At 38.4% G+C, this 23505-nt stretch overlaps 2 protein-coding genes across 2 annotated transcripts; both read right to left on the bottom strand.

Moving 5' to 3' along the window:
* Positions 1–1493: 1493 nt before the first annotated feature.
* ABO5 (ABA Overly-Sensitive 5) lies at positions 1494–5827 on the bottom strand. The gene is made up of 2 exons (XM_022300395.2): positions 4941–5827; positions 1494–4831 (listed from the first exon to the last, which is right to left on the bottom strand). Exons 1-2 carry the CDS (start codon positions 5733–5735, stop codon positions 3626–3628), a joined length of 2001 nt encoding a protein of 666 aa, XP_022156087.2. The 5' UTR covers positions 5736–5827; the 3' UTR covers positions 1494–3625.
* A 1933-nt stretch (positions 5828–7760) lies between these two features.
* LOC111023052 (uncharacterized) lies at positions 7761–20442 on the bottom strand. Its single transcript, XM_022300387.2, has 5 exons — positions 20019–20442; positions 19327–19481; positions 19076–19106; positions 9520–9622; positions 7761–8195 (listed from the first exon to the last, which is right to left on the bottom strand). The coding sequence occupies exons 1-5, from the start codon at positions 20322–20324 to the stop codon at positions 8083–8085; spliced, it is 708 nt and encodes a 235-aa protein (XP_022156079.1). The 5' UTR covers positions 20325–20442; the 3' UTR covers positions 7761–8082.
* Between the last annotated feature and the right edge of the window lie 3063 nt (positions 20443–23505).

Here is a 23505-nt window from a genome sequence, read left to right as displayed (position 1 = left end):
GGTGATGGAGGTGGGGCGGGGATGGGGAGGGTGAGCCATGAGGAGAGCGAGGGTAGTCTACTGTGGAAGGCAAGGGTAAGCTACCGGAAAGGCTCCGGCGACGGGGAGAGGAAGTGGGGAGAGCATCACTTGCTGAACATTTTTGACCTGTAACAAATGCCTATGGTACATAAAGTATTGATGATTTATAAACAAAAGTAAAAGAACCAAGTCAACTTAATATAACTCAATTGGTTAAGAATGTATCTACAATTATAAAATCGTGTTCTAATTCTCACCTACATGTTGTTGTACTTAATAAATTGTCTATATCATTTATTTAAACAATTTTTTTCCATATATTTTTTTATCTTTGTACCTTTAAAGTAAAGTATATTAGCGAGAATGCAGGTAAAATTTGGTAGTTTTATTTAAAAGCATGAAGTAATAGAAGGGTTGAAGTTTCAATTTTTATTTTATAAAATTCAATACGATGGTTTCAAACCTTTGATTGACTTATCAAACCTATAACCTGACCTGCAAGTTGGAATTTTGTCCCACCCAATTGATTAGATGTATTTTTATAATATTAAATATTATTTATAGTTTATACGGATGTTTTAGAAATAAATTTAAGTTGTATAAAAAACTTTCCTTGAAATTTACATCAATCAATACATATAATGTTGTTTATTAAATTATATATTATATTTTTTGTGTTCAGACAATATTGTTTAATTATGATCTTTCATACATCAAGAAATAAAAAGTGAACCAACATGTCCCTCTCTCACCTCTCTCCTTCAATTTCACCTTTCTCTCTTTCAATCTCAACATTTCCCTCTCTCATCTAATCCCTATGAATTATCTCCTTCAATTTTACCTTTTAAATTTCTCTCAAAATCTCACCTCTCTCATTCCAAGTTCTCTCAATCTCAGAAGTCCCCGTTTGTTGCCTGTCGCCACAGTCCACCGCCTCTTATCGTATGACATCGCTTTCGTCGTAGTTCGTTGCATGTCATCATTGTAGTCGCTGACGTCGCTGTCAATATTTGTAACTGCCAAAGCTCTCATCTCGTTAAAAGAATCACACTGTCGACCGCAAAAATTTGTCGTCGTCTAGAGAAGCACGCCGATGTAGCCACCGACGTCGCCTGTCGCTGCTGTGCCTCAGAACCACCAAAGCTTTCATCTCAGCACATAAATCATGCATCACCCACAAGAAGATGAAACCCAATGACCCAACTTGACCCAACCAAAAATTTTAGGTTGGGTTGAGTATTAAAATCGGTTATGTCGGTTCGCTAGTCTAACCAACCCAAAAATCGGATTGGTCCAAAAATTTCCTTTAACCCGATCCAACCAGTGAATAACCCTAGGATCTTGTGCAAATTTCTAAGCAATAAAGGAGAGTGTTAGATATCTAAATAAATTAAATTTACTCACGACAAACCATCCCATTTCTAGAGGAACCGTCTAGGGGACTAAATTAAAGTAAGGACAGAGAAAAAGCAAACTTGAAATGTATTACATTTACAACCCATTGAAGTATTTGAAATAAATTACAATTATTGCAATAAAGCAAACTTGCACAAATCAAGATATTTTAGGTACAGTAAGTTACTGGCCTTTTGATTTAAAGACCAATCAAGGCATTTAAATCCTTCTTTGTATCTCATGCTCTTGCACAACTCAGACCAGAAACCAAGTATAACTATAAACATATCACCAAGTGTTTAATTTGTGCTCAGTTTATTTATTTCTGGTAAGCATTTACTTTTGTTGGAAGTTCTTGCACATTCAAATGAGTGGATGAACTCTCCAGTTTCAACAGTTGAAGCACTTCTTTCTCCATCACTATTGTTTCTCTCATCAAACACCCATACACCCAAATTGAACTCACACAGAGTGTCATTTGACCCTTCAAATTTGGCTCACCTTCATCATTTGTGTACACTTCGCTAAATGTTTCATTTGCATTTTGACAGAAGGAACCCACAATTTTCTCAACATCTTCTTCACTGAGAGTGAGAGCGAGAGCTCTGCATCCATCATTTTGGAGACTTGCCCATCTCCATTTCATCACACAGGTTCTGGTTTTTGTTCAGCAATTCCTTTAGAGACTTTATTAGACCCACCTATTACATGAATTTCAGAGAACATCCAACTTTTTTGTTGAAAAGCTCTATATACGCTAAACTATACAGCTCCTTCACAATAATCCCTGATCTACCATTTCATGAACCAGAGACTGTAACATAATCGCTGTTCTCTGAAAAGATTTCAGAAGCTTATCATAGCAGTCACCTTGGAAAGGGGTGAACCATAAATTAGGCTCATACCCAAACTTCTACAATGAACTTCTCTAATTGACCAACATGGGATTTCAGATTTTTGTGCTGTTTTATCAACTGAATGAAAATGGAAGATTCATTTTACTATACTTCTCAATAAAGCTAACATAACATTTGAATCCAGTCACTTCAGTTACATTGAGAGTACAGCCTTCCTTTGTGAATTATCTTCTGAGGAAAGAAATATTAGAATGAAGAAAACTACAGCCTTGTCTAATAGGGAGTGTACATATATGTAAAACAATGAGGATTAACTGACAAAAACAGGAAAAAGAGAAACATACAGAGTTAACCAGGTGACGTTGCTTACATACAGGTTGGTCAAGATGGTAAGAGCTCAGGATGTTTCGAGATACCTTCGAAAATCATCGGGCTATTCGAGCCCAAGTGGAAAATTGAGCTGACTTTTAATTGGATGAAGCTTCTGCTGGACAGTTATTAAACCTCCTGAAATAGACCATTTTAATTTCTCTTTACAAGAGAACTTGTGTGACTCAAGAAAGATGTATTCCAATACAGTTTCTTAACATAATTGAAAAGGCCAACATGAACATAGATCAACGGTGATTCTCGTCTACTCCTTCCCTTGAGGTTGGAGGTTCAAACCTCCCAAACGTAATTACAAAAGGATCCAATTCCAAGATTTCAGGTTCAAACCTCCTAAACATAATTACAAAAGGATCCAATTCCAAGATTTCAGGTTCAAACCAGGAGGATTCCTCAAGTCAGGCTTCAGTTACATTCTCCTGAAAGCTATAATGATATTCACGCTGCACAACCCAAGAACTTCTACATTTTCTTTGCTAGACCACTTAAACCTCTGAAGAAACCTCAACGAATATTTTGAAGATAAAAACTTCGGCATTTTTTTCTTTACCCAAGAATAAAAAAATATGATGGATTTCTTCTAGATATCTGAGAAACTATGTTACTTCCTGTACGTTGTCTCTGACAACTACTTGGTAAAAGTATGCCAGAAAACCCCTAAGAGGAGAAGGTACACCAAAAGCTTGACGAAGCACTAGTCGGTCTTCTCAAAGAGAGACTCACGGCCAACAATGGACATTCCCTTATTAGCCCAAGAACTAGGCAAACACGAATCAAAGCTTGAACTTAACTCGAGCTAATCATTGGATGAACCGTCATGATAGACACAACCTTTCCCTTAATTGGCGCTGCGCTGGAAGCTTTTATACTAAAAGAAACTAGACATAAGAGAGATGCGTATCAGACAAATAGATAGAGTTGTCAGCATCCTTCTTCTTTTCTTTTCCTTAAAAACTTGCACAATATTACCTTAAAGGACTAACAACCCAGCCAGTAATTGGATTTTGCCTTCGGACTCTAAATTTTCGAGTCGAGCCACTTTGTAATCTGTCAAGTATAGCATATGTAATTGAATCGGGTGTTAATCCCTGCTGTTTAAGTTTTGCATACAGATCAACAGTTTCAGCAGTTCTCCCAGCTCTCTCAAGACAGTCAAGCAGGATGTTGTACGTTATAATATTTGGACAACATCCTTGAGCCATCATTTTATCAAACAAACTCTGAGCCATCTCAACTTTATCTGTTTTCCCGAAACATTCAATGAGCGTGCTGTACGTTACAACGTCAGGATTCAATCCCTTCTCTTGCATCTCTAGAAACCTCATGTGAGCTTCATCAACATCCCCATTTTTCCCAAGGCAATTGATCAAAGAATTGTAAGATATAATATCTGGTTTACAACTACTATTCTCAAGTTCTTCAAAAACTTCAACAGCCTCCTTAACTTTTCCAACACGTCCTAGGCTTGATATAAGAATATTATATGTGAATACATCAGGCAACGGCCCATCTTGTTTCATCTTCTCGTAAAGATCATGAAGATGAGATACTTGCTTTAACTTCCCCAAAGTAGATAACAGTGTGTTATGCATCATAGTATCAGAACTAACTCCCTTCTCGTGAACCTTATCGAGCAGTTCCATTGCTTCTACAGTTTTACCTGCACTGCATAAACTCTCCAACATGGAAACGTAAGCATCTCTATCGCCTCTATCATGAAATTTCCACATATTGCAAAAAATACGATGAGCTTCACTCGCATGGCCTAGTTTGCTTAGAGTCCTTACAAGATATCCATATATTGATTTGTTCATAAACTTATTGGACACTTCCAGAACTTCGTCCAATTTACCAAGCTGTCCTTCTGCAACCAAAACATTCAAAATGAGACTATACGTGAACTCATTTGGCCTACAATTGTTCTTAACCATATTAGAAAAGAGAAGAATTGCCTTGTCAACCATTCTACTCTTGCAAAGTGTCTCGATCATTGTATTATATGAAATTGCATTCGGAGTACATCCTTTTGCTAGCATTTCTTGAAAGAGAGCCAAAGACTCTTCAGTTCTACCCATCTTTCCAGTCATTCTAATCATAATAGTATACGTATACTCATCTGGGTTACAATGCTTCAATTTCATATCCTTAAAAACTTTGTAAGCTCGATCAAGCTGTTAAATAGAACACAACAAAAGAATTTGGAACATAAGAAACCAGTGAACAGCCATTTTTCAAATAGAACCAAGCATAATTTCTAACATTTTAGAATCAAATTCAAACCTGTTCATCCTTGGCCAGAGAATCCAATAGCATATTATAGGCAAAGATATCCAGCTTATACCCTCGACCCCTCATTTCCATATACAAATTGAAAGCCTTATCTGAATCATGAGACCGTACATGAGCTTGAAGCAAACACCTATAGGTGTAAGCATTAAGCCTCAAGTCCCATTTCTTAATCAACCCATAACATAATTCCAAATCCTCCTTGCTACCAAAAATCCCAATCAAGATATTAACAGTGGAAATGGTACCGCGTATCTGATCTCGATCCATCCGCGACAGAATCTCCCGAACGTGATCGAACCGCTTCGGGGAAGAGGATTGGGAGAGTATGAGAAGGAAGCGGGTGTAAGTGAAGACATCGTGGCGAAACTTAGGGCAAATGGAGGGGCAAAGCTGAAAAAATTGCAGAGCGAGGTCGGGGCAGTTCAAGGATCGAAGGATTTCAGAGGCTTCGGCTGGAGTTAGGGAGACGGAGAGAGACTGGAAGTAGGAGGATAAATCGGAGAAGCGATCGTCAATGGCGGATGGTTTGCGGTTGAGGAGTATCTGAAGGGCTCTGCAGATGAGATCTCTGCGGGGTAGAGTGTAGCCGCGAGAGTCGACGGGGAGAGGAGCCGGCGGCCGGACCTCTGCGGAAACGGAGCGTCCGGTGGGAGAGGAGGAAGTGATTTTGGCGGTGTATTTGGTGGCGAAGTGACGATGCGCGGTGGCCGGAATGGCGGAAGGGAAGGCGGCGGCGGCGGCGGAGTTGGGTTTTAGGAGGTGACGGTGACAGTGGTGCGCCTTCATCGCCGCCGTACTGCTGCTTCTGGCGCGAGCCAGCTCCAAGCTTATAACCCCTACTACTTTTTTTTTTTTTTAATAAAATTCCGCTACTATAACTATTATTCTTTGTTCTTATTTAAAAAAAAAAAAACGTTTTCAAAATAAAAGACTTTAAAATTTTTTAAAAGTTTAATAATGCCTGTGAAAATTGATTTGAAAGTCCATTATTATAGCATATATAAAAGTGGAAATTACGATAAAAGAAATTGTGAGAGAAGAAACATAATCTCAAAAAAAAAAAATAAAGTTAAAAATGAAAAGATTAATGTAGCTTTTAAATTTAAATCTCTTTGGTCCGTGGCATGAATGGTTAGTTTTTTTTTTTAACAAGTTGATTCTTTTAGTACCATAAATTTGAGGTGTGATTCTTTTTCTTAATTTCATTTTTTTTATAAATGATATTTTTTATTAGCTAACAATTTAGTTTTCTTAACAATTTAGTCTCTATACTTTTAATTTTATAATAATTTAATTAGTTTCTACCGTGAAAATTTTTATTAATGTGATGTATTGATTTTTTTTTTATGAAACTATTTAGTCTTGTTTATAACATGTTTGGTTTCTAATTAGTTTATTCATCTACATAGGTGACTAAGAAGTCTCATTAAACATTAATCAGATTTGACGTGATAGGGACTAAATTATTAAATTTTTAAAATTATAGAACTAAATTATTACATATTAAAATTTAGAGATTGAATCATTATACATTACAATTTAGGACTAAGTCATTACTTCAATTAAAGTATATTGACTCACGTCAACCTGAGCTTAACTCGATTAATTTAGCTATTTATCTCCAACTATAAGATTGTGAGTTTGAATCCTCTCTCCTACATGTTTTACTAAAAAATGAAAAAGCTTCAATCACTAATCTTTTCGCTTTACATTTATTTTGTCTATATTAGTTTCTAAACTTTTAAAAAGCGATCAATATAAAGTCATATAAATGGATTATACCTCTATTAGAGATCAGAGATTCCAATCTCCAACTACACGTGGTCGAATAATAAAAATTAAAAAGCTTTAGAATAAGTTTAATTAGTGTATCATTTTTAAAATTTTTATTTTAACTCATACATTTTAAATAAATCTTTTTAAACAATCATTCCATTAAATTTATGTTAAAATTAAGATTAAAAGTGGTAAATATATACACATAAATAGCTTTGCTTGAACATTTAGTTAAATTGCAACACTTAACCGTTTATTATTTTAGTACAACACATGGTGTGGGGATCGATCTCACAACCTCTTGGCTGGAGATATATGTCAATTACCGCTGAGCAATGCTCACTTCGGCAACATTTAAAAATTCATGACCAAGAAGTGAAAAAAGAGTTTCCACCATCCAAAATCATAAACTTATCAAGGTTAAAAACACATTTTTGTACCCTATACTTTCATATTAGGACAAATAATTTAGTCCATAAACTTTAATGCATAGCAATTTAGTATTTAATTTTCATCAAAATTAAATATCAATTTTCATTATGTAATAGTAAGCTTTACCATCTAGAAACACATTTGGCCCTTCAAACATTTTTCCCGACAAGTACTAAGTTACATACTAAAGATCAAAGATTAAATTATTACAAATTTAAAAGTACATGAAAAAACTTGAACGTGTGAGTATTGGGATAAATGGAGGATATTATTAAGGTATTAAGGATATATTAGTAATTGGGTTAGGAAGTTTGATTATAAAGAGGGAGAGGTCCAAGTATCTCAAATTACTCGAGAGTTATTTGAGTTATTCTATCTTTTATAATTCAATATATTGTTACTGGTTCGGGTTCTTTCAAAAAAAACTCCCAAAACAGTGTTTGAATATGCATGAGGGGTAGTTTCAATTCCTTGAAGTACTTTTTACTGCAAAGTTCACACATGAGATGCAATTGTTACAAAAGCTTAAGATTTAAAGGTAAGATCCCTCATTCGTTAGTCTTACTTTGGAGACTGAAAAACAAGGCAAAAATTGCGAGAGGCTAGGGAGAATGGACCCTACATTTAAATATATCCATCACCAAGCTCTCAATCGGTAACGTCGTCTGAATATAACGGTAATAAAAGGTCAGTTCATTTGTGTTCATTCTATGGAGCATATCAATACAAAATCGAAACCAACCGTGGATCTCGAGTTGAATCTATCAAAACAACCAAAACGACTCTGGTTGTTTTAAAACTTGAGATGGACAAGACACCTTATCAGCTGCAGATACTGGTAACAACAGGCAGCAGAGGGAAAGATGAACTGTAAGCTCATTCCTAACCTCGCCTTTACAAAGACGCACATAAATCTTAGTCCATTTCAGTCACTGTCGCTCTCGGAAAAGTACCTTTGCGGCTCCACATCTCTTCGTTGCATCCGGGAATTTGGATTCTGTGATACAAAAGCGGGATCGCCACGTATGGGTGCAAATGCTGAAAGTTACGGTACTATTTGTTAGTATTTGCACTTCAACTAATATTTGTGAATTCATAAATCCAAATGAAAGCGAAAGGTAGATGAAAACTAAATAGTGAGCCGACGTGAATTAAAGTTAAATTATAAGTTTACTCTCTGAATTTTTAAAGTTGTGTCTAATAGGTCATTGAATTTTAAAAAGTATTTAATCGATTCCTAATCTTTCAATGTTGCGTCTAATACGTCCCTGGATTTTAAAAGGTGTTTAGTAATTCTCGAATCTAATAAATCCTTGACCATGAACCACAAAATTGAGACATAAACTTAGTTTTGTGTCCAATAGATTTCAGGATTTTAAAAAATAGACTTACTAGACACATAATTGAAAGTTCAGGACCTACTAAACATTTAGGATTGTATCTACTCACTTTTCTTTTCTTTTTTTCAAATCGGGAGTCGGAGCTTTGCTCCCCTATACACAAAGACACCCAAGCTCGGATCCGAGAGACATCAGGAGTTTTTGGTGAGTTTTTGGTGTTAAGCTCACCGGTAAATTCAAACTTGAGACCTCTAAGCCAGTATGACCAAGAGACTCCAACTGGGTGGGGCATTATTTAACCTTAAATTAAATAATAGTCAAGTAATCATAATCCTAAGAGTTAACTTGCAATACAAAAGTAAACGGGATGAGGAATTGCTACACTAGCGAGATATTGATAGACACCAAAAAATTGTAATAGAAAATTGTATTAAAATAACTTCTAGAGTAAGAAAATACAGAAAAATACCCAAGTAATTATAGAAACTTAAGACAACTCTTTCTAAAGACAAAACAACTGCTTCCTTCACCCCTCACTCATTCTGTTTATAACCAACTCCCACAATACTCATTCATTGTTGCTGATTAACATACTTTTACTGTCCTAATAACAGTTCCAACATCTAGCCTTATAGTAATCTTAACATTCTTTTTTTCCTAAGGAAAAGTCGAGCTTTTATTGAGAAAAATGAGAGAATACGCAAGGATGAACAGAAAAAACAGCCCAACAAAGGGGAGCGAAACTAAAAAAGGGCTCCAATCAAGCAATATCAAACCTAAAGTACATAAAAAGGATAAATTAGCTCAGATTTATTACTCTCGTTCAATCTTCATTGTAATTTTTCATTTAGTTTGTTCAAGCAATGAGAAAGCCAGATTGCATTTGAAGGCACAATTTGATCAAACATCCATTTTCTTGGGCTAATGAATATCATCATGGTGGATAGTAAAATCAAGAACCAAGCGATTAATGAATTGCAGAAAGCAAAGGAAAAAACAACAATTTATTCATTTAAACTAACCTCTTTCTCTCATTCTTCTGTCCCTGTCGTATTCAAACTTATCTCTAATCTGGCTGACCTTCTCCCGGTTACCACCTTGCGTGTTCCTTCTAAAACCCTGGTCCTGCACGCAAAAAACCATCCCTTCTAGTGAAATTTGAAGTAAATAAATGTAAAAACACAAAAGCAATGCATGATATTTCAAATGAAGGATTTGAGAATGGCAAAGTTGCATAATTGAAATTTGACCATTTCCTTCAAAGTCAAGCCGATGAGATAACACCATTTGTAACACTATGACAAAAGTGCAATTTTGATTGCTTAGGGAGGTGACATTATCCTTACATGTAATATCTCTTTTTTTGATAAGAGACATGAGATGTAAGTATTGATCACAAAAAAGAAGACAACCTAAGGGCGAGGGGTAGCCCCCCCCCCCCCCAAAAGAGCTATTACAGAAAAGTCCTCCGGAGTATAGAGCTTAAGGAGTAATTACAAAAGAATTTGCTGTTAACTGTAGCACCACCTAGACATGGTAAGCTATACATTACTCCACAAAAAAGGAAAATCTGAGGATTTGTTCTAAAAATTCTATTGTTTCTTTCCCTCCATGTGTTCCACAAGATTGCAGCCACCACAAAAAACCACAAGGTTCCTCTAGCATTACTGAAGCATCCTCCATTTAGAGCTTGCAAGAGCCATTCATCAACCTTGTTGGGAAGGCAGTAATCAAGGTTAAACAGATTAAAAGCTTGTGTGCAGCACTTATAGGCTATGGGACAGTGGAGCAATAAGTGATCTAGAGTTTCTTCCTCACTGAGGTAGAGAGGGCAAGCTGAGCGGGAGAGCGACCAGGTTCGACATTTCTTCTGTAGGCGGTCATGAGTGTTTAAGCTTCTGTGAACTACCGACCAAAGAAAAACTTTTATCTTCTTTGGGATCTTAGATTTCCAAATGGTCTTAAAAAGGGGGAGCTGGAGGGTTCTACAAGGTTTATTGATGCGAATGAAGGTAGCCTTAGTTGAGAAAGTACCCCCTTTGTCAATATTCCAGATGACTCCATCTTTTGAATCTCCCAAACTAACCGTGTCTAGCTTGTTTGTGAGGCCCAACCAGCTTTCAAATTCTCTGTCAAAAAGCCCCCTTCTGAAACCCAAGTCCCAGTCTTGATGCTCTGCATTTCAACAGCTAGCTATTGTATCATCTTTCTTCATTGAGATAATGTAGAGATTAGGAAAAGTTGCCTCTAGAGTTCTGTCCCCACCTAGTGATCCTTCCAAAACCTGATTCTCTGCCCGTTGCGAGCTTTGAAGGTTACGAACTTAAGAAAAAGGTTGATGTTCCGAGCTATGTCAAACCACGGCCTTCCTTTCACGGCTCCCTTTGGTATAGCGGTCACCCATCCGTGAGATTGGGTGCCATATATACTATCCACAATTCTTCTCCAAAGGACTCCTTCTTCTTGGGTAAAGCACCAAAGCCATTCGAGCAACAAGGCATTATTCCGCTGCTCGAAAGAGCCTATGCCAAGGCCTCCGTGCGTGAGGGGAGTTTTCAAAAGGGAAAAGTAGTAGATTGGCAGGCTATTAAGCACCGATTGTGCCATAGTGAGGTGTCCGCCCTTGGAAAGATTCAAGTTTTTCCATTTGGACAGCTTACATCTAAACTTTTCCACCATTGGCTCCCAAAACCCAACAGATTTAGCTTTTCCCCCAAGGGGGACACCCAGATACATAAAAGGAAGCTTCTCTATTCTACAGCCAATCCAATGGTGGACTCTTCGACGTTGACCCCAATTAGAGAAGTTTTGTCAAGGTTGATGGAGAGGCCTGCCCCAGTGATGAACGGGGCGATGAGCCCCCACCAATCCATGATATCTTCGATGTTACCTTGATTGAAGATTATCGTATCATCTGCGTATTGAAGGTGGGTTAGAGCTACATTCTTTTCTCCCACCGAGAAGCCTTTAAGAATCCTTTTCTCATGGCAAAAGTGAACTAAACAGCTGAAGGCATCTCCAATAAGAGTGAAAAAAAAGGAAGAGAGGGGACAGCCTTGTCATAGGCCTCTTTGGGCTGAAATTTTGCCTCTAGGTCTTCCATTTATCAAAACTGAGAAATTGATCGATGTAATACAGCCTCTAATCCATTTGCACCACCTTGTACCGAACCCTTTCTTCTTTAAGACAGCAATTAAAAAATTCCAGCCAACCATGTCATAGGCTTTTTCATAGTCTAGCTTCAGCACAAAGCCTTGTTTCTTCTTAGCTCTCCAATCGCCTACACCTTTTGAGGCTGCCAAAATGGCATCCAAGATGTTCCTACCCTCCACAAATGCAGCCTAAGTGTCATGGATAATAGCAGGGAGGGACTTTCTAAGCCTTTCGGCAAGGACCTTGGCAATAATTTTATAGAGAGAGGTGACCAAGCTGATTGCGCGAAAGTCACTAACTTTGTTGGCAACCCTCTTCTTAGGAATTAGGCAAATGTACGTCACATTCGTGCGTCGATTGGTAATCCCATTTTGAAAAAAATCATGGAACACTTTGATGAGGTCACATTTCAAGATGTTCCAAGATTGTTTATAAAATTCATTTGTCATGCCATTCGACCCTGGGGACTTGAGGGTGCCTAAGTTCCGAATCGCTTGATGGATTTCTTCTTCACTGAAAGGAGTCTCCAAACTTTGGCTGTCTCCATGAGTTAGAGGGTTCCAGTTCATCCCCTCAAAACAGAAGCGAGGCCCAGGTTTTTCTTTGTACAGTGAATTGAAGAAGCTAATAATTTCCTTTTCGATTTCATCTGCCGAAGAGAGGGTTAATCCTTGCTTATCCTCTAAGATAGAGATAACATTTCTGCATTTTCGTTGGGATGCCCATCTGTGAAAGAAGCTTATATTCTCGTCTCCCTCTTTAAGCCAATCCAGCCTACATTTTTTTGCCCATCTCCTCTGGTCTTTGAGAGTGGCTTCGAGAAGAGAGGCTTTGAGATCTAAGCGTTCAGTGAACAAAGCTGAGCTCAGGGGGCCGTTCTCTTCCTCCTTATCTAGGTGGTTGACCCTAGCTTGAAGGTCGACTTTCATCTGCTCTAGGGCGCCAAAAGTATCCCTATTCCAAGCTTTTAGCTTGGTTTTAAGACCTCTTAGTGTCTCCATAAACCCATAGCCTGCCCAGCCCTGGGGACTCATATTCTTCCACCACTCCTCAATATAAACCTTGAAACGGGTGAGAGAGCCACATATTCTCAAAGCGAAAGGGGGAGGGACCCCACTTTTGAAAACCTGAACAAAGCTGTAAAGGGAAGTGATCTGAGGTAGTACTGGTGAGCCTCTGAAGGACAACTTCCTTGGAAGCTGGGTGATCATAAATCTATCCAAACGAGAGAAAGAAGGCTGTTCTCTGTTGTCTGACCAAGTGAACCTGGCATTGTTCAAGGAAATATCCATCAACCTTAGATCATCGATTATGGAATTAAAAACCTTCATACTTTGTGTTACTCTGCCACCTCTGGATTTCTCGCTTGGGTTCCGGACCACGTTGAAATCTCCACCCAAGCACTAGCAATCTGAACATAGATCCGCCAAATCTGCAATTTCTTGCCAAAAGAGGTCTCTTCTAAAGGGGGTAGAAGGCCGATAAACCCCCGAGATCCACCCTTTAACTAAATTATTAAAGGTAAAAGAGATGGAAATGGAAAAAGAGCCAAGGATAGCATCGTGTACCTCAACAAAATCTTCCTTCCACAAAATGAGAATGCCTCCTACCCTCAGCTTCAAGAGTAACCCGACCTATCCGTCTTGAACTCCAAATTTCCTTTATGGTTTTCCTGTCAACTACTGAGAGCTTAGTTTCTTGAAGGATGACTACATTAGGACTCACTTTAATGAGGGAGTCTTTAACCAAGGCTTTTTTGGAGGAAGCACCTAAACCTCTTACATTCCAGGAGATGATATTCATGGGACCACCTCAGTGCCCGAATCATTCAAATCTACTTCTTCACCTTCATCATCCTGCTCCTCTTCCTCTTTTGATTCATTTTCCCAAGTTTTTAGAAGACTGATGATTTCCCTCGATTCATTTTCCCAAGTTTTTAGAAGACTGATGATTTCCCTCGTCTTCTTTTTTTTGTCTGATTGTCCTTTTGTAGAAATGGCCCTTATACACATATTCCACTCCTTTAAGGGCCTTCACCATCCTCTTAGAGAAAGGATGAGGGAAAGGTAGAGTGTGGCGGGGTGCGACTCTGTTTTCCTTACTCCTGTTTGGGACTAAGTCTCACTCTTTAGTTCCATGTGGTTCTGTAAAAACGGTAATTTCCTCTGGGTCGTCTTCTTTAAAACAGAGGTGATAATCCTCTGGAAAGTCCTCGTCCTGCACGTTGGGAAGGGAAGCGGCCAAGGATTTGCTGCTCTCGAAGCTGGAGAGAGAGAACTCTGACAACTCCGCGTGGTCTTTTTCTTTCTCTTTCAGTCGTCCCTTTGCCCGTAAGGGGCTGTTTTGGTTTTCTTTGGAGGTCGAGCAAACTTTCCCCTTTTTATCAAAATTTCGTATCTTATTTGATTTGTTAAAGGACACCATCTTCTTCTCCCCTGTTTTTCTTTTTTGTCCAACCTCGTGAGTGGGTCCCATCCCTACAATGTTCTGGCGCACGGAGCAGGTCAAATCATCAAACGGGTAATTAACTCCTTTCCGGACTTCTAGGGCTTTTTGTCTTGTCTGACAAACGAGAAAAGGAGGGTAAAATATTTTGACCGTTGGGCATAAGTTATCTGTTTCAAGTCGCCAACGATCTATCGGACAAAGCCATGTTCCCTCTTTCTCGTCGTAAAAGCATTTCGCACTTTCCCGTTTGAAACTTCCATGGATTCCGACGACCTTTCCGATCAGGAGATTGCTATTCTGATATGTTAACACTTGTGTCATGAAGATCCTATCTTCGTCAATGATCTGGACTTCTGAGGGAATGAAACCACAGTAATTTCCTTGAACATTTATTGCCACTTCTACACAATCCACCAGGCTCGAGTTTGAATCAGCGTAATCAATGAAACCCCCAAAAAAATCACCAATGGCTTTAAAGGTGGCTAAGCTCCATAAGTGGAGGGGAATGTTTCGAAAGCGTATCCATCCCCCATAGGACGGGACTACATTTATTCGCCCATACTTCAACGGATCCCATCTTTCTACCTTCGCTGTGATAGGACCAAAGGTTACCCATCCCCTGTTTTGGGCCAGCAGATTTGCAATCTCTTCGGAGGGGCATTTAAGGAGGGCTTTGTCTGGCCGGAAGGAGTTGATAATGAAAGTTTCTTCTATTTGTTCTTGTATACATTCATGAATACGTCCCCAGTCATCATGGAAATCACGGCAAGTGAGGATCAGAGTGTCCTTCCAGTTGAAGGCCCTAACTTCTGTTCTAAGGGCTGGGCTGGGCTGGGGAGTTCAACTTTGTTATCGGGGGAAGGGGGTTCCTCATTCTTTTCAGGGCGTGGATTGACGTTCTTATGTTTCACTACCTTGGCAAAAGAACGGTTTGGGTGTAACTTGTGGTGCGTCTTTGGTTTATTCTCCATTATGTTGCTTTGTTTCCCATTGATAAAGTCGAGTAGAAAATTCTTAAAAGCCAGCCACCCTTTGTGCTCTCTGTCTGCCGGCACTACCAGGTTTCTCTTCCCTTCTCCACTGAACACCTTGGTAATTTCCAAGAAGCTTCCCCATTTGTTTGAGGTTTTCTGCATCCATATGAAGCCTTCATTGCAATTCCGGAAGAATTTCTGCATATTTGGAGTCAGCAGAAGATCGGAGATCATGTCTATCAACCAAACTCCACTATTTCTTCTATTGAGAGGACGAAAAATCTGCTTTGATGTTTCTCTGTGATTCAAAGCCATCGTCCTTGTTTCTTCTTGTCGAAGTCACAGTCGAAGACCTTGTTTTCAATTTTCAGCCGGGACATCTTGAGTGAGCTTGCAGGGATGTAGGTCAGAGGAGTGCTGCAGGGGTCATTGGTGGGAAAGGAAAGTCATGAGGGGGGGTTGAGGGTGGCCGGAGGTGGGTTGGGGTGGGGAGAGGAGGGAGGTCATCACAGTTTTGGGAATAACAGATTGATATTCCAGATTAACTATTTTAAAGAAAAAACTCTAAGTAAATTTCTGAAACTTTAAATTACTTTCTAGATATATTACAGAACTCCTGTAAAACATAATTTGAAATTGCAAGCAACAAAAGAGAAAGGGTAAGCAACAATAACATAGATTAGTCGGAAGGATTATGAGCATGGAACATGATAAGCTAGTTTATGCACTCATAAGGAATAGTTCTGTAATGCTCTAGGCCCAAAATTCGAACTATAATTTGAAATTTGGATTTGGCACCTAGTGGCCCTGGCATTCCCCTCCACCTGGTTGCACCACCTTCTTAACCTGAGCTTCTTGGAAGAGAGAAGATTGTCCTTGCAGACCAACATGAGTCCTTTTAAGATGTTTTGTCCTCATTCACATGCTTTCTAGGAAAATCCCTAGGAAGTCACCCAACCCAACACGAGTCCTTTTAACAAGGTTGCGCCACCTTCTTAACCTGAGCTGTTGGGAAGAGTGAAGATTGTCCCTACAAACCAACACGAGTCCTTTTTAACATGATTTGTCTTCACTCACATGTTTCTTAGGAAAATCCCTTAGGAAGTCACCCAACCCAAGATTGCTTCAAACCAAACACGCTTAACTTTGGAGTTTTTTTATTAAAAAACCAAAAAGGAAGGTGCACCTTATTGGTATAGGTAGTTATATCGATTCTTTTAAACCTTTATTAACCATGCTTGCATGATCTCAGGATCTCTCCCATTTGGATGTAGTGTCTATTCATTCATGTATCCCTCCTATCTACTCAAGTATCATAAGTTCACTCAAAAGAGTTGCTAATAGAATCCCAAAGACATATGAAAGTAAACCTTATGAAAGGTATATTGTTCAAAAGGCAGACTCTTCAATGGTGGCAGCTCAAAGGGAGATGGAAGGTTCTGTGGTCTTGTATATAGCTAGAGCTCTACTTTGAAATATTTGGCTTGAAAGGAATCATAGGATTTTTTATGATAGGTCTTCTTCTTTTGTCTCTTTTTGTGACAGTGTAAAACTCACCTCCCTTGGTGGTGCCATAGACATAGAAGATTCTTTTGTAACTTCAGCCTCTCTCCGATTATTTGTGATTTGAGAGCTTTTGTTTAGTTGTTTCGGGAGGGGGTCTCCTCATCCCCCTGCCCTTTGGCTGTATTGCTCTTTTTCTTTCTAATGAAAGGTTTTCTTATAAAAAAAAAAAGAAAAAAAAAGCAAGCCACGTATCCGCGTCCCAAATTTCAGTGAAATGAGCATGGGACACTAAGGTCAAGGTCCTAATGGTCTAAACCAACTAAAAGATCCAAAAGCAACCAAACGAACCATTTTACCCAAACAACTAGATTTAAAAAACCCCCTATATACCTAGCGAAATAATCCAAAACAGCAATATCAAACACTTAACCATCTCAAAGACTTTTCAACAGCTGAAACAGAAAATGTCTCCAGCTTCAAAGATCAAATCAATCATTAAAACCACCAGAAACATCTTGTCAATCATTAAAACCACCACCCCATATTAAAACTAATTAATTGAGCTTCATTAAGATTTGGGCATTAAAGGCCTTTGTCAGGGTGAAAATAGTTAGGATTTTGATCCATCCATTGAGAAAGTATAATCTTGCCACCACCAAAATTCTTATCAGTAGAAGCCACCTCTGCAAGGTTTGTATTAGTTGCATGACATTTGAACTAGAGCTTTACTTCTCCTAGGAGTGAGGACACTTCGTTAAATGGTAAATGCTTCCAATAAGATTTTTCTCCTTTGTCTGACTCCACCTTCCTACTTCCTAGGATCAAGAACTCATTGACTAAAAGTGTGAAAGCTTTCCAACCCCTGAAATGTCAGATCTACCCTCCATGAAGCTATCATATTGCTCTTCTTTCCATCGTTCTAAACTTCTGTGATTTTCGCAAAGAAACCTCTTTTTTTTTATAAGAGACAAAAAGGGTATATTAGAGAAAACACCCAAAAAGGGCCAAAACAACCTAAAGGCGGAGGGTAGAGAAAACCCTCCCCAAAGGACTATACAATCACAGCTTTCCAATCTTGCATAATAAAAAAAAAACTGTAATTACAAAAAGCCTTTTTGTGTGTAGAAGCCCACCAAGAAGCCGTATGCTTGATATTCACAAAAAAATAATCTATCAAGACCATTTTGTCCTCAAAAATCCGACTATTCCTTTCTTTCCAAAGAAGCCAAAGGACCGCCCTAGCGGCACAATTCCATATGATAAAAGCTTTTCCTTTGAGTGCTTTACCACCAAAACCTTCATAAATGAAATCTTCGATATGCTAAGGGAAACAAAAGGATAAGTCTAATATAGAAGCCACATAATTCCAAGCTGTGAACGCGAAGGTACAGTGCATAAAGAGATGGTCCACATTCTCTGAGTTCCTCAAACATAAATTGCAGATTGTCGGGGAGAGCGCCAAGTGGGGGAGTTTCTTTTGAATTCTATATGCTGTATTCGTACCTCTATAGAACAATGTCCATAGGAGCAAAGAAACCTCTTTTATTTGTGAATTGTGATCTTTTGCAGCTTCAAGAAGCTTTCCTCACTAACATTGTTATTTCTTAAAAACTTTTGATGAAACTATTGGGGATGCGACCAAAGTCCCATATCGGTTAGGAGGAGAAGATAATAAATATGTAAGTGAGAGACAAAATCTCCATTGGTATGAAGCCTTTTGGGTGAACCAAAAACAGAGTAATGAGGATTTCAAATTAAAGCAGACAATATCACACTATTGTGAAACATGGAGAGGTCCGGTTGTCCCTAACAGAAATAAGGTTGCCAAGTTACCATCAAATCCTTAATTCATTAAGCATGCTTGGACTCAAAAGGGAGTCCATGAGTGGGGAGAGAGGGAAAGATAGGGGAGGAGAGTTAAAAGAATCAAACCATTTTCCAAAATCATTTAACTCGTAAAAAATACTTAATTTGAAGTGCATGAAAAGGAGGAAAAATATTTGACTTTCTATAAGGACAATGCTGGAACGACATTGTAACTTCAAAGTGATACAACCACAAGCATGTGCAAAACCCATATTCGGAGTTTGTGCAATGTGTGACATAATAAACACTAGTGAAGAAGATAAAACCATGAGATGACTAATGTTTTTCCTAGTCTTACTTTTAGACCAAATATTGCTCCTCTATAAATCATCAATATCACAATGAAGGATCAAGGATAAGCAACTGCATTTTTGTTCTTCATTAAGGGAAGCAAATTCACAAGGTTATTAATTTTCTATTAAGTTCACCTCACAATCCTCGTGCATTCTCTGGATTAACAAAATTGTACCAAATACAGCATTACAGAAGTCATACTTGAAATGACAAGTCTTGACTCTTGAGAGTTAAAATAGCAAATCAACTTCTACAATACTTGCTTCGTCTACAAAAACTCAGAATATAACAAGCTTTGAAATAAAACATGTTAAAAAAATTAACAAAGAAAATTTACCTTACTTTGATCAACACTGGATTGCCTATTCCTGAAACACGAGAAAAAGCCATGAAACTAAGATACTACGGTCACATTACAGATATACTCTGATGCAAACTTAAAAGAATAGAAAATTGAACCGTATTTTAAATCATGAAAGATGAATAGAGGTTACGACCATTCAATTCACGAAGAACAATGCTTTTAATTGAAGATCATTTCACCAGCCATACAAAACAAACATACATGAAATCACAAAAAAATCCAACCTATAAGGGGAGAAATCCTCATCTTCAGCAGACTCATAATTTGCATGTTCCTGGGCAAGTTTTTTAGAGTATCCCTCGTCCCAGTACAGCCTCTCCCAGTTTTCTCTAAGCTCCTGATAAAGCTCCATGTACTTTTTGCACCAAGGCTCATGCTCCTTCAAACACCCAAGGATTGACGACATTGAGAATAGAAGTAAGAAAACAACACTGAAATCGACCTTTCTTTGATTCTTTGGGACAACTCGATGAATTTAGTAGATCTTTTTCCGAGGACCAAATGACTTTGTCAATAAAACTTATCCTATTTTTAGGGTGAAATGAAAATTACAAAACACAACATCAAGCACTTCGAGAAGCCCTGGACTCTCCCAGAGAAAACTGCTTTCCAAAATTTTGCCTATCCTCCATCTCTCTAACTCTCTCTATGTATAGCCACTCTACTCCGATAATCGCATTATGCTACTAGTAATATCCTAATAACAATCTCCAATATTTACTTGTTGGTGCTCTAACATCAAATCAATAACTAATAGTTATAAGAACCTCAACCTAGTTTCTCCTTCATACCCAATTCAAGAGAAAAGTAATCAAGATTAATCCCAAGGGAAATCATAACATATGTCATATCCAAAAGTTGTCCAATCAAAGGCAGGGGAAGAAAGAACAAAAGAATAAGAAGAAAAGAGGCTAACAGATTCCTTGAGAACGAGGCGAGTCCGGCGCATGAACTGTTCCCTGAGCTGCTTCCGGCGCCGATTGGGGATATTTTCTCTGGGTATAACGAAGCGCTCGCGAGGCGGCACATTTTCGCCAATTTCGTGCATTTCGCCGTCAACTGCCCACCACTCTGACTTCTCGTCCGCGTTCTTTGCAGCAAATGCCGCCGGCTTCGACCGGCGCCTGGGCGGTCCGGCGTCCGTCCGGAGGGATCGAAGAAGATGAGATTTGGAGCATGGAGATGAGGACAAGGTCCGGAGTCTGTGTGTGAACGAGAGCATAAGCTAATTTGGGAGAGCTCTGAAACGTTTTGGAAGGGGTTTTTGGAAGGTTTATGGGTTTTTTGCCGGGAGGACGGAGTACATTGTGTTTTTTCGTTATAATTTAGAAAAGCAAAAAAGGAAGCGAAAATTGTATAAAATTTTTCACATCTAAGTCTAAGAAAAGCTACAACCTCCTATATTTTATGTTATTTTTATTTGACTCGTCAATCATTTGAATGTATAATTTAATTTTGTATTTTTTAATTTAAATTATATTTATTTTATTATTACTTTCAAATCTACATCATTTTTGTTTTTTAAATTACATCATTCTTAAACTTGACCGAACCTTACGGTACAATAATCTCCATTAAATTCTTACCACGTGAAACTATAAATGAGGTATTGTTAAATGACAAATTGTTTTAGCATTATAATAATAAATATTTTTCCTAAAAAAATAATAAAATAAGCATTTACTCGCTAATATGAACCAAGCTCGAGGGGCTTGTTTTAGACCATATAGTGCCTTACGGAGTTTGCAGACATGATGTTTCGAATGTTGTTGAACAAAGCCCGTTGGTTGTTCCATGAGAACAGTTTCACTAAGGAGACCGTGCAAGAACGCATTGTTAATGTCAATCTGTCTTAGTGTCCATCCATGTGCTAGGGTTAGAGTTAATAACACTCTGATTGTAATTGGTTTAACCACAGGGTTAAATGTTTCAAAATAGTCTATGTCAGCAGTTTGATGGAATCCTTTTACAACTAGGCGTGCCTTATACCTTGATATAGACCCATCTGTATTCCTTTTTATCTTGAATACCCATTTATACCCAACCACTTTTTGCTCCGTAGATGGAGGTATTAGATCCCAAGTTTCATTCTTCGTTAATGCTGAATACTCTTCCTCCATAGCTGTGCGCCAATGACTATGCTTCATAGCTTCTTTAGCAGAAGTTGTTTCAACCTCTTTGTAGTCAGTGAGATAGATTCGAGGTTTAAAAATTCCATTCTTTGCACGGGTTATCATAGTATGAGTATTCACAGATGTGCCAGCATTAGATATTGAATTAGGTGCAGACATCGGGGCATGGTTAGGGAAAGTTGTAGTTGGGTTTGGACATATGGAAATAGGATCAGGACTAAGTGTTGGGGAAAGAGTGGAAGGTGTGGAAAACAAAGAGGAATGTGGGTTTTGATTAGGTGGTGAGGATATAGGAGATGCAGGGTGAGACAGTGTTGGATTAGGTACAGTTGGTGACATATTGTTTGATAGGATAGGTGATGGAGAAGTATGAGCCTGAGGTAGATTGGAATAGGTAGAATGAGTTATAGGTGACGTAGGTAAAGTGGGTAAGGGAGAGAGTATAGGTAGATGATTTTGGACTGATGTGGATTTGTGAGAAGTTAAGGAAATGGATTGGCATGATTTGAAAGGAAACTTCGTTTCATTAAAGATAACATTTCGTGATATGTAGAGATGACTATTAAGAGAGAGACATTTGTAGCCTTTATGGACGTTACTGTACCCAAGGAATATACATGGAATAGAACGAGGTTGAAGTTTGTAATTGTTATAGGGTCGAATACAGGGGAAACATAAGCAACCAAAAGTTTTGAGGAAAGAGTATGAGGGTTTTTGATGTAGGAGTTTCTCCATAGGACTATTCCATTCAAGTGTTGGTGATGATAGTCTATTTATGAGATAAACTGCCGTTGAGAATGCATCATCCCATAAGTCTATAGGCATAGAGGCTTGAGAAAGCAAAGTTAGACCAACTTCAACGATATGACGATGCTTGCGTTTTGCAATCCCATTTTGTTGGGAAGTATGTGGGCAAGAGATTCGATGTTCAACTCCATCATCCCATAAGTCTATAGGCATAGAGGCTTGGGAAAGCAAAGTTAGACCAACTTCAACGATATGACGATGTTTGCATTCTGCAATCCCAATTTTGTTGGGAAGTATGTGGGCAAGAGATTCGATGTTCAACTCCATTTGACTTGAGATATTTGGTAAAGGTTTGGAACTCCCCGCCACCATCAGATTGAAAAGTTAAGATGTGAGAGTTAAAGACGTTTTTCAATCAAGGTTTTAAATTGAATAAAGGCTGAAAAGGCTTGAGACTTATTTTCAAGAAAATAAATCCAAGTATATTTGGTGAAGGCATCAATGAAGGATATATAGTATTTGTAATTGTTTCGGGAGGTTTTAAAGGCTGGTCCCCATAAGTCCGAGACTATGAGTTGCAGAGGTGCAGTATATATAGTTTGAGAATGAGAAAAAGGTAGACAATGGCTTTTGCCAATAGGATATGCATAACAAAACGAGTGCTTTTTATTAATGTGAACATTGGGAATACATTCATGGAGGGAAGATTTCCTTGGAGTAGAATTTTACCAGATGCTTGGTCCTTGACAAGACAAAAAGTTGGGTGAAATTCAAAATAAACTTTGTTTTTTTTGCAAATTGGCTAACACTAAGTAGGTTTTTGGTCACAGACGGAACGTGTAGGAGATTATGTAGATAGAAGATATGATTAGAATGCGTGATAAAGGAAGAAGAGCCTGAATGGGTTATAGACAAACCTGCCCCGTTGGCTGTATGAATCTGCTGGCCATCCGTGAATTCTTTTCCATTTGAGATATTGTTCATGTCATTGGTGACATGATTTGTCGCACCTGAATCCGGATACCAATTGGTATCTTTTTTCAGGTCAGGAGTCATTAGCACAGCTGCCATGTTTTGTTGTTGAGGATAGCCATTGGAATACTGCTATCTGTTATTATTACCATTTCCAGAATGAGACTGATTTGGTACTCGAAAGTAGCATCGATCAGCTGTATGGCCAAACTTATGGCAGATCTGACATTGTATCATATTTCTTTGATACCAGTCTTCCTCCTCCTCTGTTGTTCCTTCCACGTCCTCTGTTATTTTCTGCATATTGTCTATTATCATAATGTTGTGAATTGTGAGACCTGTGACTCTCATTATTTTGTGAGGCAGTATTATGATGATTGTTCATGAGATTTACTGATGGTAATGTAGAGTCTTTCGTAGCTTGCACTGTTGAATCTTTTTCCATTATGCTTTCATGGGACAGAAGTAACGATGTAATTTCTTGAATTGACACTGAATTTGTTTTAGCTGTGATGACAGATATAGTAGATTCATATTCGGGTCCCAATCCTT

The sequence above is a fragment of the Momordica charantia genome (assembly GCF_013281855.1).
Source record: "Momordica charantia cultivar OHB3-1 chromosome 9 unlocalized genomic scaffold, Mcharantia_2.0 BLBB01000009.1, whole genome shotgun sequence".
Taxonomy (NCBI): domain Eukaryota; kingdom Viridiplantae; phylum Streptophyta; class Magnoliopsida; order Cucurbitales; family Cucurbitaceae; genus Momordica; species Momordica charantia.
Note: the sequence above shows the minus strand (reverse complement) of the source record. Positions and strands in the feature narration are given on the sequence as shown.

Coding starts and splice junctions, on each gene's coding strand:
- ABO5 (XM_022300395.2), bottom strand. CDS start 5,735: ATGAAGGCGCACCACTGTCACCGTCACCTCCTAAAACCCAACTCCGCC. Junction 4,832..4,940: donor CTCTGGCCAAGGATGAACAG/GTTTGAATTTGA, acceptor TCTATTTAACAG/CTTGATCGAGCTTACAAAGT.
- LOC111023052 (XM_022300387.2), bottom strand. CDS start 20,324: ATGCTCTCGTTCACACACAGACTCCGGACCTTGTCCTCATCTCCATGC. Junction 19,482..20,018: donor GCCTCGTTCTCAAGGAATCT/GTTAGCCTCTTT, acceptor GGGTGTTTGAAG/GAGCATGAGCCTTGGTGCAA. Junction 19,107..19,326: donor GAGGATTTCTCCCCTTATAG/GTTGGATTTTTT, acceptor CTCGTGTTTCAG/GAATAGGCAATCCAGTGTTG.